General features: G+C 36.3%; 1 protein-coding gene across 1 annotated transcript in view; it reads right to left on the reverse strand.

Moving 5' to 3' along the window:
• Positions 1 to 18,035, reverse strand: part of kdrl (kinase insert domain receptor like) — a 101,998-nt gene that overhangs the window by 31,522 nt on the left and 52,441 nt on the right. The window contains exons 17-23 of the mRNA XM_022684284.2: positions 17,852 to 17,987; positions 14,875 to 14,979; positions 8,797 to 8,910; positions 8,612 to 8,700; positions 6,642 to 6,795; positions 4,884 to 4,981; positions 2,954 to 3,076 (exon numbers count right to left, since the gene is read on the reverse strand). Of these exons, the coding sequence (XP_022540005.2) occupies positions 2,954 to 3,076; positions 4,884 to 4,981; positions 6,642 to 6,795; positions 8,612 to 8,700; positions 8,797 to 8,910; positions 14,875 to 14,979; positions 17,852 to 17,987 (819 nt within the window). The remainder of the gene's footprint in view (positions 1 to 2,953; positions 3,077 to 4,883; positions 4,982 to 6,641; positions 6,796 to 8,611; positions 8,701 to 8,796; positions 8,911 to 14,874; positions 14,980 to 17,851; positions 17,988 to 18,035) is intronic.

Below are 18,035 nucleotides of genomic sequence, written 5' to 3' on the forward strand. Positions count from 1 at the left end.
AACCCCTCAGCGATAATTATGAGAGATATATTATCTAAAATATCATGTAAATGATGAGGTATACTGTATATACAGCTGTGAAAAAAATTAAGAGACCACTTCAGTTTTTAAATTAGTTTTTCCAATTTAGCTATTTATAGGTGTATGTTTGAGTTAAATGAACATTGTTGTTTTATTCTATAAACTACAGAAAACATTTCTCCCGAATTTCAAATAAAAATATTGTCATTTTGAGCATTTATTTGCAAAAAATGAGAAGATGAAAACAAGTTCATATTCACAAAGTTCAGAAATCAATATTTGGTGGAATAACCCTGGTTTTTAATCACAGTTTTCAAGCATCTTGGCATCATGTTTTCCTCCACCAGTCTTACACACTGCTTTTGGATAACTTTATGCCTTTACCCCTGGTGCAAAAATTCAAGCAGTTCATACTGGTTTGATGGCTTGTGATTATCCATCTTTCTCTTGATTATATTACAAAAGGTTTTCAATTAGGTAAAATCAAAGACACTCATAATTTTTAAGTTTTTTTTTCCAGAGCTGTATATTTATACTTGATATAAATGTGTACATGATTTTCACATAAATAAAAATATATGGCTACAATATCTCTACACTCTCTACACTCTTGTTTTCATTTAATTGTATATAAATATGCTTGAAATGCTGGTAAATCAGATATTATTGTTCCAATTGATTACTAATTATTTATACTAATAGTTGTTAGGTATGAAATATGTGGGATAAATTAAAATGTCAAAAAGTTGAGTATAATCAAATATCCTATGCACGATACATAAATACTCAGAACAAGTTGGTTGTTGAGTGTGGTTATGATGGACTCTATTATCCCACAATACTAATATTACACTAGAAACTACTCACATCTGGAACAGTATTAGAAACAATTACAGATAACAATGCAGCAATAAGTGCAGCATCAATATAATATACACAAAGTTTTGTGTACTAATCCTCCAAACCCACACTATTAGCATATAATAGAATATAATAGAAGTAGTGTGCAGTATGCATTTAGGAAGCAGTCTCAGTCTATCACTGTCTAGACTGTGTTTGTATGTGTGTGAGAATCATTCCCTGCACCAGTGCACATCCAGCACGTAGCTCATGAATTACTGTAAACCTGCTCGATTATAAATTCACCATGACGTCCCCGACCGCACTTGACCACAAGCTAAACATCCTATGAATAGGACAACACTGTCAATATTATCAACTGTTGAAAAACGACTGAGCGCATGCCAGAGACTCTTGGCATTAGCAAAATGACTGTACTGGTTTCAGGATGAGGCTGTTATTGAACTTGTCCCTCAAGTGAAGTGTTTTATAATGATTATATAAAAATAAAAGTATCTCTTCATACTGTGGCCACAGACTGAGAGTAAATAGATGTATGTGCTAGGACAGTGAAATATATTGTGATAAATATTAAATACAATTTATTTGTCAAAGGATCAACAACAAATTGTATGTTGTATATTGGTTTGTGCATTAATGCTAACTATGAAGAAAAACATATTGAATTATTTATTAAACAAAAACGTTTTAAACAAACCAGAATATGTTGTATGTTTTAGATTCTTCAAAGTAGCACCTCTTGCTTAGATGACAGTTTTGCACATCTTGGCTGGATTTTCTCATTCAACTTTATTTTGCTCGTAATTTGTTTGAGTTTTAAAGTTGTAAAGTTATGAAGAGGTAGAGTTACAGGTATACAGTGAATAGCTCCATTTGAGAAATGTTCTAATCCAGATTTTGGCAAGAACTACTCAGTTAGCTTAAGAAAAAATACTTATGAAACATTTCAAAAACTTTGAAAGTGTCCTCAAGTACAGTCACAATGAAACTGGCACTCATCAGGACCACCCCAGAGAGAAATACCAAAAGTTACCCCTGTTGCACAGGATTAGTTCATCATGAGTTAACAGCTCCCCAGTTAGGAGCATCTAAAGGCTTTACAGAGTATTTTGGTTTGTTTAACACTTTTATATTATAGCATGATTCCTTATGTGTTCCTTCACAGTCTGGATGACTTCAGTATTTATTTACATTGTAAGAATGAGAGGATGTGTCCAAACTTTTGACTAAAGGTCCATATGATGGCAATATATTAGATGTAGACTAAAATGCAGTGCCAATGGCCAATCTCAGATGCTTCTGGATGTCAGATGAATCAGAATAATTCCATTATCCAACAAAAATTATTAATTAGGTTACTAATTAGTAAAGTAATAATTATTATTGTTGCAGCAAAGGTGATGCATTTTGAGTATATTGTGAGGAATATCACAAACACAGTTAGGATATATGAATTAATCATGAAGTGTTATCTTAAGCCCTATATGGACGGGGTTAGTTTCTCAGGGGGACGTCTGTGAAAAATATTTCACTTCTACTTAGAGATAAAACTCTTGCATCCAGACTGCAAATAAAAAGAAAGGAGGATCAGTGACTTTTTAGGTTTCCTCTGTCATATGACATCGCGTTCGGTAGCTCCTCCATTTCCATTCACTGTTGTGTTCACGTGGATCTCCGTGGAAACGTGCCCAATATGTTATTATGGTGTGCGGCAGTGGACAAATAGCTATTTTATTAAACACGAGGAGACGAAATTCAGAGATGTGCGTCCGGACAGGACTAAAATTACTGGAGGACCACGGAGTTCAGAGAAAAACAGTAGATAATTCAGCCTGTAATTTTCTCAGAGGACGTTTGAGAAAAACACGTACATGGTCGTTCTGGACAGGTATAAAATCAAAGAGGACCCCCACAGGGCTTTAGAGACATGCCAAAAGTCATGGGACATGTATATATGTAAATGTCTCTTTACATGTGGAATTCCAATGTTAGTCTCAACACTATCCTAACACTGTGTTTTAGCTATTATTATTATTATTATTTAATACAGAAAGTCACACAGCACACTTACGTCTCCCTTGCGAACGTAGTCCGGGTCCTTGTACACGTCTCTCGCCAGTCCGAAATCGCAGATCTTCACCACGTTGTTTTCAGACAGCAAGATGTTCCTGGCTGCCAGGTCCCGGTGAATGCACTAGAGGGAGAGAGAGAGCAGGAACACTGTGTCTGATAGAAGCACATTTTTCTTTGTTTTTATATGAACCATGTGCTGCGTCGCCATTGGAAACACATGGAGGAAAGGTGTGATAATGTGGAGCAGGTGATGGGAATGTGTGGAACTGTCATCGCAGGCTCAGTGACGTGAGCCGCTTCACACCACGCTCAACTACTCACTCCAGTACCAGCATTACACCTGCGTTAATAGGTACCATCCCTGTGTGTGTGTGTGTGTGTGTGTGTGTGTGTGTGTGTGTGTGCATATGTACTGTATGTACATGTGGGTGGGGGTGTATTAAAAGTGCAAGAGAGATTGTGAAACTAAGGAGGAATAACAAGCAGAAATGCACTACAGGCTTTTGCACTCCAGATGTGCCATAATACATTTTTGCATTGTTTTAGGCCTGTCATGACCACCACTATTTTTGAATAATGAATTGAGTGAAATACTCTCCCAGAAAAAAATACGATAATAAATATTGTTGAAATACTTTACTTTGGATGGTCTATTTCTGATGCCTCATAGATGCTCAACTAACATTCAAGTAAATGTCCATTAAAGGCAACTGAATTCTTAGTTGAATGTGAATTATTCTCTATTGAATGTAACCCTATACCTAACCCTAACACTATATCCTAACTTCAATCTTTAAGAATTAGTTTAAGTGTTAGTTCTAAGTATTATGAAAATGGAAGGGTTAGGTTTTAAGGTTGAATTCAGTATTAGGGTTAGATTTAATTGAGAATCATTTACTTTTAGCTAAGGGTTCAATTGTTTTAAACAGATTTTCACTTGAATGTTGAGCATCTATGAGGCATCCATAATGGACCATCCAAATAAAGTGATAAGAAAATATAATTGTCATTCTAGGGCTGTATTGTGCCACTGATATACCAGTGATATAATAATGCAATTATATCTTTTTAAAGAGCAATGATTCTTTAAGTATTGTAACAGGCCTACATGTTATGCAAAGACACAAGTCTTATATATATATATATATATATATATGCAGCTCGGGGAAACAATAAGAGAGCACCTCAGTTTCTGAATCAGTTTCTCTGATTTTGCTATTTATTGGTTTATGTTTAAGTAAAATTAACATTGTTGTTTTATTTGTTTTATAAACTACAGACAACATTTCTCCCAAATTCCAAATTAAAATATTTTGTCATTTAGAGCATTTATTTGCAGAAAATGAGAAATGTCTGAAATGACAAAAGAGATGCAGAGCTTTCAGACCTCAAATAATGCAAAGAAAACAAGTTCATATTTATAAAGTGTTCAATAAAAATCAATATTTGGTGGAATAACCCTGGTTTTTAATCACAATTTTCATGCATCTTGGCATCATGTTCTCCTCCACCAGTCTTACACACTGCTTTTGGATAACTTTATGTCACTCCTGATGCAAAAAATCAAGCAGTTCAATTTGGTAAAATTAAAGAGACTCATCATTTTTAAGTGGTGTTTGATAATTTTGCTTTTAATCTAAAGAAGTAATGTAAAAATACTGCATGATGAACTGTGATGTACTGTGCCAAGGAATTAATCAGTGCTCCAAGTTCTTGAGTGTCGGCGCCAGTGTGCATACTTCCTTTAAAACAATGGTTCAGTTTTCTATTGCCGTTAGAGTTAATTAACCACCCCAGATCTAACTAAGCAGTGTGTGCAGAATAAATAATATAATGCAGCCCTAAATGCTAATCACAAAGCTGTTGTACAAGATGTACAAACTTAAACTGTTTGTACAGCAATTAAAATCATTTATCCGAGGTCCTACCTTTCGTGAAGCCAAGAACTCCATGCCTTTGGCCACCTGAAAGCTGTAGCAGATTAGATCCTCCAGGGTCAGCACTCGCTTATACAGGTCTTCTTGCTCTGGATAAAAAGATTAAAAAAAAGCAAATAACAGTCAACAATACATGCAAACACTAAGCACTACACACCGTAAACACCCTAAAAAGCATGTGCTTCATAAGGCTCTGCCTCAGGGAATGGTTTGGAAATGCCCACACTTGTATACATTGTGAGGTACTATCTGGTGAGTTTTAAAGTTGAGTGAGCATTTATAATCTTCAATCCACATTATAGTGCTACATTATACGTGACATTACCATCCACAGTAGACAGTGCAGCATGTGGTAATGATCATGACCAGCAGTGTCTGGCTCTAACTGACCATGTGAACCCACAAGCCACTTTGGCAGAAATCACATGCAGATCACACTCATTCATCCTGCAGAATAGCGCAGCCTTGATTAGCTTCCATGCAACATGACAAGTCTTGGGACATGATATGAGTTCCCATGACTTTTGGCATTCCAGTATTTTAAATGCTGATCCTGCAATGCAGGTAAAGCTGCTTTAACCCTAAATTATGTTAGAATTCTAAAATATGTCTGTATTCTAAAGTTTATAACCACCACCAAAAGTTTTTTTTTTTTAAATGAGAACTTCTAATTTGTAAAATAGACTATAGATCTAGAAAAAAATTAGAGGGCACTTAAAAATGATGAGTTTCTTGGATTTTACCAAATTGAAAACCTCTGTAATATAATCAAGAGGAAGATGGATGATCACAAGCCATCAAACCAAAGTGAAATGTTTGATTTTTTGCACCAGGAGTAAAGCCATAACGTTATCCATAAGCAGTGTGTAAGACTGCTGGAGGAGAACATGATGCCAAGATGCATGAAAACTGTGATTAGAAACCAGGGTTATTCCACCAAATATTGATTTCTAAACTCTTAACACTTTATGAATATCAACTGAATATGTCTGTAGTTTACAGAATAAAATGACAATGTTCATTTTACTCAATCATATACCTATAAATAGCAAAATCAGAGAAACTGTTTCAGAAACTGAAATGTTCTCTTAATTTTTAAATTTTCCAGAGCTGTATATATTAGGGACCTGAACACATCCTTTTTTAGCATCCTTTTTATGAAATGTGTTGTTCAATTTGTTGCATAGCTACACACTTCAGTCACTTTAAAACCTACTAAAGCTTCTGCTCTTCGCTCAGGGCTTTTTTTATCCTTTCGTGACAAACAGAATAGAAACATTTCCTAATAAACTTCCACGTTTGTCTTCACGATTGTCTTGTTTTCCTCAGATGCTTCTCTTATTTTTAGACGCTGCCTGAAACGTGCAGCTTGTCAATGATCCTGGGTCGGTGGGGGGGGGGGGGGTTAGGGGGTTAGAGGGAGGAGGGACAGCGGGCGGGACCCTTCCAGAGGGTTTCCCACCTGAGTAAACAGTTTATCAAACCAGAAATAACAGTCAGAGGACAACACGACCCGGCGTACCAGGACCACTGGACAGGAAATAAAGAAAAACAAGCTTCGGGCACCGCGGGTGACAGTGGCGCGCACTAAATATCGAATGTATATATGAGTGTCAGAGGAAGCTTCCTATCAGACGGAGAAGGGAAAAAACAGGCACAGGAGGAGGGTGGGACGGAGGTGAGGGGGGACGGAGGTGAGGGGGGATGGAGGTGAGGGAGGGGGGAAAAAGGAAGACTCTCAGCCACTACCTTCTTCCTCTTCCTCCGAGTCGCAGTAGCTCTTATCTTCAATAAAGCCTGAACTGGCCGAGCTTCCAGTGCTGGCCACGCTCTCCAACCTGCGCTTAATCAGCTCACTCAGATCACAGCCTGAACTCGAGCGCAGAGCCTTCCCGTCCTGAGACTGAAGGAGAAAGAGCGGCGGTTATAAGGGTGGGCAATATGACAATATTTTTTAATACTATACAATTTTTTTAAGCATATCAAACATATCATCAGAGATCAAATGCACATTTGTTAACAGGGAGTGTAATTACACATTATTAGAGCCCTTATATGATGGAGTGCAGCACAATTTGAATCAAAATCAATGTAATAAGTAAATCTATTATGATAAATATTATTATATCATTAAATCATTAAACAAAAATGTCTGTGAATACCGCAACACAATATTTTTAACATACTATATCGCCCAGAGTTCTAACACCGCAAGTTAAATTGTTAAACTGGATTTTTAAAAAACTTTTATGTGACTTTAATCTCACTTCAACTGTAGTTTCAGATACAGTTTGCAGTAATGAGTAATGATACAACAAACATAAACACATCCATGTTCCTTACTTCTTTTTTTTTTTAATCAAATTGATTTTATTTTATTTTATTTAAAGTATTTCTGTTTTCAGGAAAATAATTTTGCTAAATTATAGATTTCTAGTTTTCTATTAATTATTGGTAGAATGAAACGAGTCACTACATTTAAATTTATTTAAATAAAATCAATATGTGTAATATGTAGAAATAGTCTACAGTCTACAGTGCAGGTTATAATGTAGATTATTATGTTCCTTTAACACAAGATACACTCATACACAAGCAATCTCATATTATGCAGATTGTGTTTGTATAACTAAATTTGTCTAAATAAATAATCTGTACTGTAATACTAATTCACCCTTATGATTTTCTGATATGTATTACATCCTAATGGATACTAATTGGTAGCTACAGGCTAATAACAACTTTTTGAAATGTTCCTGAGTCTTAATCATTTTTCTCTTTTGTAAATGTGCATTTTTTAGGACCTGCACACACCCTGTGTTAACATTCACATTGAAATGTGTAACATTTGCAAAGCTATTTTGTATTTTTGCCCATAAAACCCCAAATCCAAAACATAAGGGCTTTACAATCTTACTAAGCAGATTCTATTGGATGAGCTAAATGATGTATGTAAATATGTCACACTTAAAAAAAAAAAAGGAAACGTGTCATAAAGCCACACAAAGAATCCAGACTGTTCTCCTACAGAGTTCCCCAATGGTGGAACAAACTACCTTCTACTACCAGATCAGGAGAATCAATCGCTATCTTTAAGAAACTCCTGAAGACAGAGCTCTTCAAAGAGCACTTAACTCTCCTAACACCTCTAACTAACTACCTTCTACTACCAGATCAGGAGCGTCTCTCACTATCTTTAATAAACTCCTGAAGACAGAGCTCTTCAAAGAGCACTTACTCTCCTAACACCTCTAACTAACTACCTTCTACTACCAGATCAGGAGAATCTCTCACTATCTTTAATAAACTCCTGAAGACAGAGCTCTTCAAAGAGCACTTACTCTCCTAACACCTCTAACTAACTACCTTCTACTACCAGATCAGGAGAATCTCTCGCTATCTTTAATAAACTCCTGAAGACAGAGCTCTTCAAAGAGCACTTCTTCTCCTAACACCTCTAACTAAACTAACTACTTCTAACCTCATTTCCTTCTTCCCCTCCTTCACTCCTCTATCCCACTATTTCCCTTTAGCCTCCTTAGGGTCCTGTTATAAATGTTTTTTACCTTGAACTTCTATGTCCTCTATTGCTAAATGTACATCATTATTGTAAGTCGCCTTGGACAAAATGTAATGTAACGTAACGTAATGCTATCTTTGAACGTAGCATTTTAAAAATCTGATTTGTCTTGAAATGATTGTGAAGTGACTCTACCTACCTTATACACAACAAAATCTCCCCGTTTGCTCCTCAGGTAGTTGGACAGGTTTCCATACTTGCAGTATTCCACTATTATCATCAGCGGACCTGAAACAAGGACATACATAACAGGATAACAGGGTTTAAGCTAACTCACACAGTCAACTCACAGTAGATCCTGAATGACAGTTGTATTATTCTCACCTCCTTGTTTAGTGCAGGCTCCCAGCAGATTCACCACGTTGAGATGGTGACCAATATGGATGAGTATTTTCAGTTCACACATCAGTGCCCTCCACTCGTTATTTGTAGCACCGCCTGATATAGACAAGGAGAGAGGAAACACCTTTAACATCTGGAAAGGTGCCACTGTGCAAAGTAAATGTATTTCATTACTGTACTTAAATATGTTTTCTTGTTCGTTTTTTGTGTTTATTGCCAGTTTTAACCTGTTAGACATACTGTGGCTACCCAGATCAAAATAAGCGCAACAGTGTCAAACTGTGTGAGTGTCTATGCTGCATAAATAATGAAATATATGGAATATATAGATGCACATGTTTAAAGCAAGTTTTTTTTTTATCTTTAAAAGTTGCTAATAAATCTTAATCTTGAAAATATAAACTTTACTAGTTGATAATGTTATTTAAAGTCACTTGGTTCTACCTCAAATCAAATGAATGAATATCATGTAAGTTGTTTTTGTAAAAAAAGTGCTCCGGTGTTTCTATTTAGCCCTGCTTTATTTCACTGAATTACTGGTTTCACTGAAAACTTGCTTGTGAATCCATGAGAATATATATGCAAACATATCGCTTCTGATTGGCTAACAGCACTGCAGCAGACAATGCCTACCTGTCTGTATATACAACTCGGAGAGACCTATTGTATTTCACAAAGAACAAGAAAAAGTTGATTTTAGCGGAAAAGGAGCCAGAATGTTACAAACATGATAATGGGATGTTAAGAGTCAAAATAAATTATAATAAATCAAGCTATTTTGTACGTAAGGACTACTTAAGTATATTTGAAGGCTTATATTTTAACTAAAGTGATTTAAAGGGTCTAAAAGGAGGACATTTACATTTACTGGAGTAATATTTCACCTTAGGTATCTCTAAAACTCAAAAACATGGGTACTTCATCCACTACTGCCAATGTGGGATACATTTCTGGGATACATACCTGAGTGTCTGCATTACTGAATTACATACTGTAGCTCTATTTAATTCCTATAGATACAATAATCTGCCTTTAAATGACTGTTATCCATTATCTGTGTTATTCTAACATTATTTTCTACAGATAAAGACTATCTATCTATCTGTCTGTCTGTTCGCTTGTTTAGGATTTAATCCCAGAAAGTCTCAAGCATTAAAATAAACTGATATTATTGAGTCTCTATAAACAAACAGCATAATTGAGTTTTGCCTCCAGGGCACCGGTTTGTCTTCAACACACTATAACATAAAAACAAACCATTTAAGTGCATTTTGATAGTTGAGAACGTCGTAAACAGAGAACATCAATTCATTATAGAGGAGACTCTGAGGTCAGACTGGGTCACAACTGTCATGGAATGTGTTTTAAATATCTTTTAAACAGACAGCTCAGCACATGCTACACATTATAATCATATATAATATCATATTGTAATTAAGCACTGAAATAAACATATTATGGCAATGCAAGTTTAAAGAAAAGGTTTCTTTAAGAAAAAGGAGGCGTTTAACTATTTCTCAGAGCTGAACCAACTATATCAGGAGATTCCGAGAGACGTGGGTCAAAGTCTGCCGTCCTGATGACCCTCAGAAGTCACGGAGTCGTGGGGGGAAACTGTTTGTCTTAACGCGTTAGGCTTCCTACAGCTTAACTCCATCAAAGTGACACACAAGAGCTATGTTCCACTTTCAGTAATAACTCAAACCTTACTGGAGTCTCAGCCCAGGGACCCCCATTCAGAGGAATTTAAGCCCTGTTCAGTTTGCACATTGACTCCAGCATATTTTGCATTATATTCCTTTTCGATTTTTCTAGTGATCCAGACAATGAAGGAACACATACAGAATCATGTAGTAACTTAAAAGTGTTAAACCAACCAAAATACTCTGCTTTTATCTGGGGAGCTGTTAACTTGTGGTTTCTGAGGCTGGTAACTCTGATGAACTTTTATTGTACAACAGAGAAACTCTTGCTCTTCCTTTCCTGGGGTGGCCCTGATGAGTGCCAGTTTCATCCTAACGTTTTGAGTTCTTGAAATGTTTCGAATTGTCTGATCTTAATTTCTTAAAGTACTTTTTAGTATTTTTTGCTTCACTTAGTTGAGTAGTTCTTGTTTCTCATAATCTGGATTAGAACATTACTCAAATATTCACTATTCACTGTATACCTGTAACTCTACCTCTTCACTATTTTACAACTGATGCTCTCAAACACATTAAAAGACTAGAAATTCAAGTAATTAACCCTTGATGAGTTCAGCACAGCTGTTAACTGAAAGCCTGGATTCCAGGTGACTCTACCTCATAAAACTGACTGAGGAAATACAGCCAAAACTGTCATCTAAGCAAGAGGTGCTACTTTGAAGAATCTGAAATATATAATTTATAATATAATATATTATTTTCTTTATAGTTTGAAAGACTTCAGTATTAATCTATAATGCAGAAAAATATGAATTTGCTGCAGGAACTGTACGTTGAATTTCTTTATAGTCTAGATCACAATTTAACTTTGGTTTTGAACTATTGTAAATTGAGTTGATTTCCCTTCACTTTATGATTTTAGACGTTTTCTGGATGACAGCATGTCTTTTTGTTGTTGAAATTTTGTTTAACATAAACAAACTACAGACTCCATACAGATCTGACTCAGTTCTCAGTGTAGTGTGGAAAAGCAGACAGTGCAGATCCACAACACAGGAATTCTAGAGACTTCTTTTTATTAGGAGCTGACCCACAGTGAACACAGCACAGAAGCATCCGACAAACCTCTCTCTCTCTCTCTCTTACTCTCTCTTCTTCTGTCTCTGTCTCTCTCCCCCTCTCCTTCTCTCTCTTCTCCCTCTCTATTTTTTACTTTTACTCTTTCCCTCTCCCTTTCTCCTTATCTCGTTCTTGTTCTCTCCCTCTCATTCTCTTTTTCTCCTTCTCTCTCTTTCTCATCCAGCTATCTCTCTTTCCCTCATTCTCTCTACTTTTCTTTCTCGAAGTCACTCTTTCTCTCTCTCTGTCCTTCTCTCTCTATCTCTACTCTTTCCCTCTTCCTCTCCCTTTCTCCTTCTCCCTCTCATTTTCTTTATCTCAGTCTTCTCTCTCTTTCTCATCCTTCTGTCTCTCTTTCCTTATTCTTTCTTCCTCTCTTTCTCTTTCTCTTACTCTATTTTTATATCTCCCTCTTTTTCTCATCCCTTTCTCTCTTTTCTTTTCTTCCGTCTCTCTCTTTCCCTCATTCTCTCTACCTCTCTTTCCCTCATTCTTTCTACCTCTTTTTCCCTCATTCTCTCTACCTTTCTTTCTTGAACTCACTCTTTCTCTCTCTCTCCATCTCTACTCTTTCCCTTTTCCTCTCCCTTTCTCCTTCTCTAGCTCCTGCTCTCTTTCTCCCTCTCATTTTCTTTATCTCAGTCTTCTCTCTCTTTCTCATCCTTCTGTCTCTCTTTCCTCATTCTTTCTTCCTCTCTTTCACTTTCTCTTACTCTATTTTTATATCTCCCTGTTTGTCTCATCCCTCTTTTCTTTTCTCTTGCTCTGAATCTCTTTACCTCATTTTGTCTCCCTTTAACTTTCTCCTTCTCTCACTCTTGCCCACTTTTCCTCTATTTCTCTCTCTGATTCTCTTGCCCCCCCCCTCTATCTCCTTCTCCCTCTCTTTCTCTCTCTCTCTCTCTCTCTCTCTCTCTGTTGATGATTAATGATTAGGGAGGATTGATATTGTGACACCAAAGGAATTACGTATCTCTAGATCTCTGATTTATCATCATCACAGAGCTCCAGCAGCACAGCAGCGCTCATCGCTCTTCCCCGTGTCTGACTGCTCTCCATACGCTGCTGAATAATCAGTCAGAGAGGGGCAAGTTATTCTGACCAGCCTCAACCTCAAGCAGATAATATCTCTCTGCAGATGAATCACTTATTTTAGGCTTTAAAAATACCAGTTGGTCAAAAGTTTTTAACATAATTGTGCCACTTGTTTCACTATTGCATGAATACAATTATCCTATTTTTGTCTTGTTTTTTTTTTTTTTAAGAAAATGCAAATGCAAAAGTTAACATGCAACTATTGAACATTTTTCAGCATTCCTACTGGTTGCAATATAATCAAAAATGTCTTTATTTGGTACAAATTATTCACTGTTTCAGCCAAACACCAAAACATAGTTTGGTTGCCAAACAGGGCTGCACAATATATATCGTATTAGCATAGAATGTAATGTACATGTGTGCAATAGTCACATTGCAAGACATGCAATAAAACAATTGTGTAGCTTCATACAAAGAAAAAATCACATGTTTCTCATTTTGCATGACAATCTACCTTATTAATGATTATATAATTGACTTCTGGCAAAATGTGGCTATTTTTCTTTTTTTAAATATCGTTACTTTCAATATCGTGCAACCCTATTTCCAAAAATGTAGTGCATGCCTAATATATTACCTATCCAATGCTGTGCAAATGCACGGTAACAGACAAAATATAACAAGCTAAGAGTACAAACTATGAAATAATAAATAGAATATAGAATATGTATTGCAGCTGGTTGAAATATAATTTATAAGATATAAATCTGAGGTATAGTAAAGAAATTGCAAATTTTATGGATACTCTGGAGTCAGTATGGGTAATAAACAGATAATACACAAACCAATAATAATAGTATTTACAGATACAGGATTGAGCGCTTTTCAAAAGGATATACTGTATAAATAAGGTGCTGCTGAGGTTATAAATACAAAGTAAAGATGTATTCTCATTGGATTGAGTTTCTTACTGTTATCTAGTCTCAGAAACATCTGCCTGAGGTTAGTTAAGTTAATGTGTACATTGAGAGCTGCATGTTGAGTCCATTTCTACCTCACACTTTTGAACCTTGCGTCATCCTGGACATCCTGGTAATTTTATATATCTGCAGATGATCATATTTAACAGGACGTTTGGGTCCTGGGCTGTTACCTCTGCATGCAAGAGCTCAGGCGCAGCTGCTAATCATGTCTGCACCATTTAAAACGTTCATGCTGGAGTGAAACTATCCATCACTGTTTTACCTCAAACCTCGAAGCTGTGTCACGTCTGTTCGCTTTCAGCTGGAGAGATTCAGCCGATGACGTGACAAGGTAACGTGAGTTCATGGGTCTGGCTTGGAATATACACTGATGTGCCAAAAGTCATGGGATAGCAATATGTAAGAAATTCATCATGCAGTGTTACATTATGAAGGGGATGGCTTGGGAATGCCAACACTTGTATATGTTGTAAGGTGTTACCTTGTGAGTAAGTCTGAACAGTGGGCAATGTGCTCATGGCAAGGTAAAGTGAGACGGTGGGTACCAGATGGATAAGACATTAGATTTTACAGAGATGCACCAAAATGAAGATTTTTAAAATGATTAATACTTTTTCATCTTAAGAATAGTGCAGAAAAATAATACAAAACAACAGAGCAACATCCCTCTTTCTATGCAGAGGTATGTGCTAATATAACACTAGTACACTACACAGTTACCTCTCATCATTATACCACCCCACCTCAACCTTCTTAACCACCCCAGTCAAAATTAAGATTTTTGGACGAATTGCTAAAAAGATTTTTATTAATTTTGCCACTTTTTTTTTTTTTTACTTTTTTTTTAATCCAGATTGACTTGCAAGTGGGTCAATGTAGTGTTGGGAGTCTTGCCCAAGGACTCTTATTGTATAGCATAGTCACCCTGACCAGGAATTGAACCTAAGTCTTGAACATGGTAGCTCACTGGAAGGGGGTGGTGTTATCCATTACACCACATGAACCACATCTTTAAATCACATCCACATTCAATGCAATAGAACCCACATGCATATCCCAAAGTTCTGTGCTGCATTCTTCAACTTACAGTGGAAATAATACTAGATCCTGTCCCATGATATGTGGCATATCAGTGTTTGTGCAAATTTGCCTGCAGTGAGTTAAAAAAAATGTATTAACTTGTCATTTATTTAAATACAATGGTAAAGTGCCTAGTAAAAGCCCTGCTGGCTTTTTTGTACTTTCCCTGAACTGTTAAATAAATAAATAAAACGTACCTTTCAGCATTTTAACAGCGACAGTTTTGCACGTGGAGAGCTTGTCGATGCCAAACGCAGACGCCTCCACAACCTTCCCGAAAGCCCCGTGTCCCAGAGTTTTACCTGTTTCAAAGCAAAAACACGGAGAGAAACAGAGCCGTGAGTTTGCCAGTGTGCCTGGAGGCTCATAAATCAGGCTGGTTGCCCTGTCAAGAGAGATATGGGCCTGTAATTAAAACAACCTGCTGAGCTTGGGACCACTTGGTCGGCCCTCCACAGGGAATTTATGGGGTAGTTAAGAGAGGACGACAGCGACAGGTCTCTGATAAATAATGGCACAATATTTTCATCCGAAAAGACAGACAGAGATAGCGGATGCATGCCACTCTGGCACGTGACCGTCACCAATGTTGTTCAGATCTTTTACAACAGGATATAGTAACACGCTGGCAGTCAGAAAGCACTGCTCAGATGTGCGTATGTCATACTTTGATGTTTCGCAGATGTTTAAGATGTTTTTGGAGGGATTTATCCCTTTTTCTTGGTAAAGAACTACAAAAATATCACTTGACATGGCAACAAGACAATGCAAAATGCCAAACTGCTCATCACATGATGGATCAGGCTAAGGATTAAGGAAGTTCAGATGATGGTCATGGACAACACGATGATCAGATTTAAATACCACAGTGTGTGTGTGGGAGTGAGGGAGTGTGTTGAGAAATGTGTGGAGGAAAATAAAAAATCCACTATAAAAAGTGTGTGAACAACAGTAAAGAATGTGTGGAAAAAACTCAAGAGCCTTAATTACCATAAAATATATTGAAATGACCTCAGTTTTAATGAGGTCAATTATGCTTTTCTTAGAGAGGAGAGGCCATTAAATCCTTTGTTCTATAAAATAATGTAATTGTAGAACCATGATAACATATAATGGCATGAAATGATATTAAAATGACAATAAAAATATTTATCACAATAATTCCTGTGACAATATATTGACTAATTTTAGCATTGTTATAACAGTATTTACTGCAATAGGTGCACTGCAGGACATTCAGTATCTTGTATAATGTCAAGACAACTTACTTTAAAAAGAAAAAATCATATTTTTTCCAAATTTAGATTTTATTTTCTATCAGAAGCAGATCATATATACCCATGATTGTTTATTTTACTCAATATTTGACACACAGAGTGCATTATTACAGTTTTTCTCTGTCGTTTTGAAGCATTTCTCACATCAGAACTGAATTTCTCAAAAACAGTTGTATAATCTGCACGTCATCTAGTCATAAATGTGCAAATCACAGAAGCCATTTCTCATGTATTTTATTCAAACAGCTGTCTGCTGTTACCCAAATAATCAATTGCTTCTGATATGCAGAGCACAATATATTATACTGTACTCTGCTGAACTTGATTACCCACCAGAACAGCCCGTTTTTAGTTCACTGCATACGTCCTTACATTTACAGATTAGTTTAACTAGTTGTCAGAGTCTGTTAATGTCACGTGGTCCCTGTCTGTTCTCTTGTTTCTGTGTTTATTTACCTTTTCTGTGCCTGTCTCTGCTTGTGACTGTGAGTGTGTCTCCCACGTGATCCGTGTTCCTCAGTGTTTCTTGCCCTCACCTGTGTTCATTTGTAACTCCGCCCCTTAGCCCCAGGTGTTTTCTGTTTCCCGTGTGTGTGTTACACTATTTATAGTCCGTGCTCCCTTTCCCTCGTGTCGGTTCTTGTGCTTTGTTAGCCTGTTATGGTTGCGTCTCTGTGTCCCGTGTTTCTTGTTTTCAGTTTAGTTTCAGTTTATTTGTTTATTTTTGTCTTTTGTTTATTGTTTAATAAAATCTCTCGCATTTGCATCCGCTCTCCTCGTCCCTCCTTCACGCACCCTGAGCAGATTTTATACATTTCTATTAGACTTTTCTGGTAAATATTTCCTGAATTGATGATTATATATCTTCTAGATATCTTTAGATTTTTCTTACAGTCAGGCTTTTATAAACAGTAGTATGTTATTTTGTACTGTTGAAACTGATTTATGATTCACAGGTAAATGTGACGATTTTTTTAATCCTTTTCGATCTGTCATCAATATTAGCATTGTGAAAATCCTTACACAGTAAGAATCAATGACTAAGAAACTTTTCATTCTGATGACCCTGACACTGATATATATACCTACTGCTGCTGTTTGCCCACACTGTGCTGCAAATATCAGTTCTGATTTAAGAAATGCCTCAAAGTAACTGAGAAAAACTCTAATATCATGACTTCTTGTGGATCAATGACTTCTTGTAAAATCTAATGAAACTTCCTGATTTTTTCATTTTTAACCCTTGTGTGATGTTTTCATTTTTCATCAAATGATACTAAAAAAATATTTATTCTAACTCGAACTCATTGGCATTGGCTCATTTTTTGTGAAAAACATATATCAAAAAACATTTTCAATAAACATACACTGTACACCCCCCCACACACATTTATATTACATACAGTATGTTTGGCCAAGGGCTAATAAACATTGCTTCATTTGTAAATTTGACACTAAACAAATTTTCTACTCATATCTTGAGTTTAATTCATTTTCTTTTACTTTTTATTAAAAAAACTAATAACAAAAAGAGTAGCACTTTTTGAAAGAAATGTAACATAAGAAAGATAAAGGGCAAATATGAACCATGTAAGCTGTTTATATTGCTTGCAATTTAGGTGAAGCGAGCATGTAACAAAGTAAACGAGTAACAAAAATATGAACACCACACAAGGGTTAAATACATATCACAGAAAACAACGCTGCAATCCCAGTTTGTGTGTAGCCCTGATTTAGATCATGTTTTAAAATGATAATAAAGCAGAACTTTAAAAGGAGCTACAAATGCTAATGCACTCAGTTTTATGCTAGTGTGTTTCTACTATTACTGGTTTACATATGGGTTTTTAACAGCAGCTGATGAATGTGTATAAAAATGGAGAGGTATGGAGCTCACCCAGTCTGAGACGATCTCTAGGGAACTCCCACTTGTTGCTGTCGTAAGGCAGACGGTCACACTGCTCATCAAGAGGCATCTGCTCTGGATCCATGATGATGGACAGGTAGCCTGTCTTTAGATCTGCAGAGTTTGGCTGGAATGGAACAGAAAGTGAAAGGTGACTAATCATCACAGCCTCATA

Source organism: Astyanax mexicanus, chromosome 10 (genome assembly GCF_023375975.1).
Source record: "Astyanax mexicanus isolate ESR-SI-001 chromosome 10, AstMex3_surface, whole genome shotgun sequence".
NCBI lineage: Eukaryota > Metazoa > Chordata > Actinopteri > Characiformes > Acestrorhamphidae > Astyanax > Astyanax mexicanus.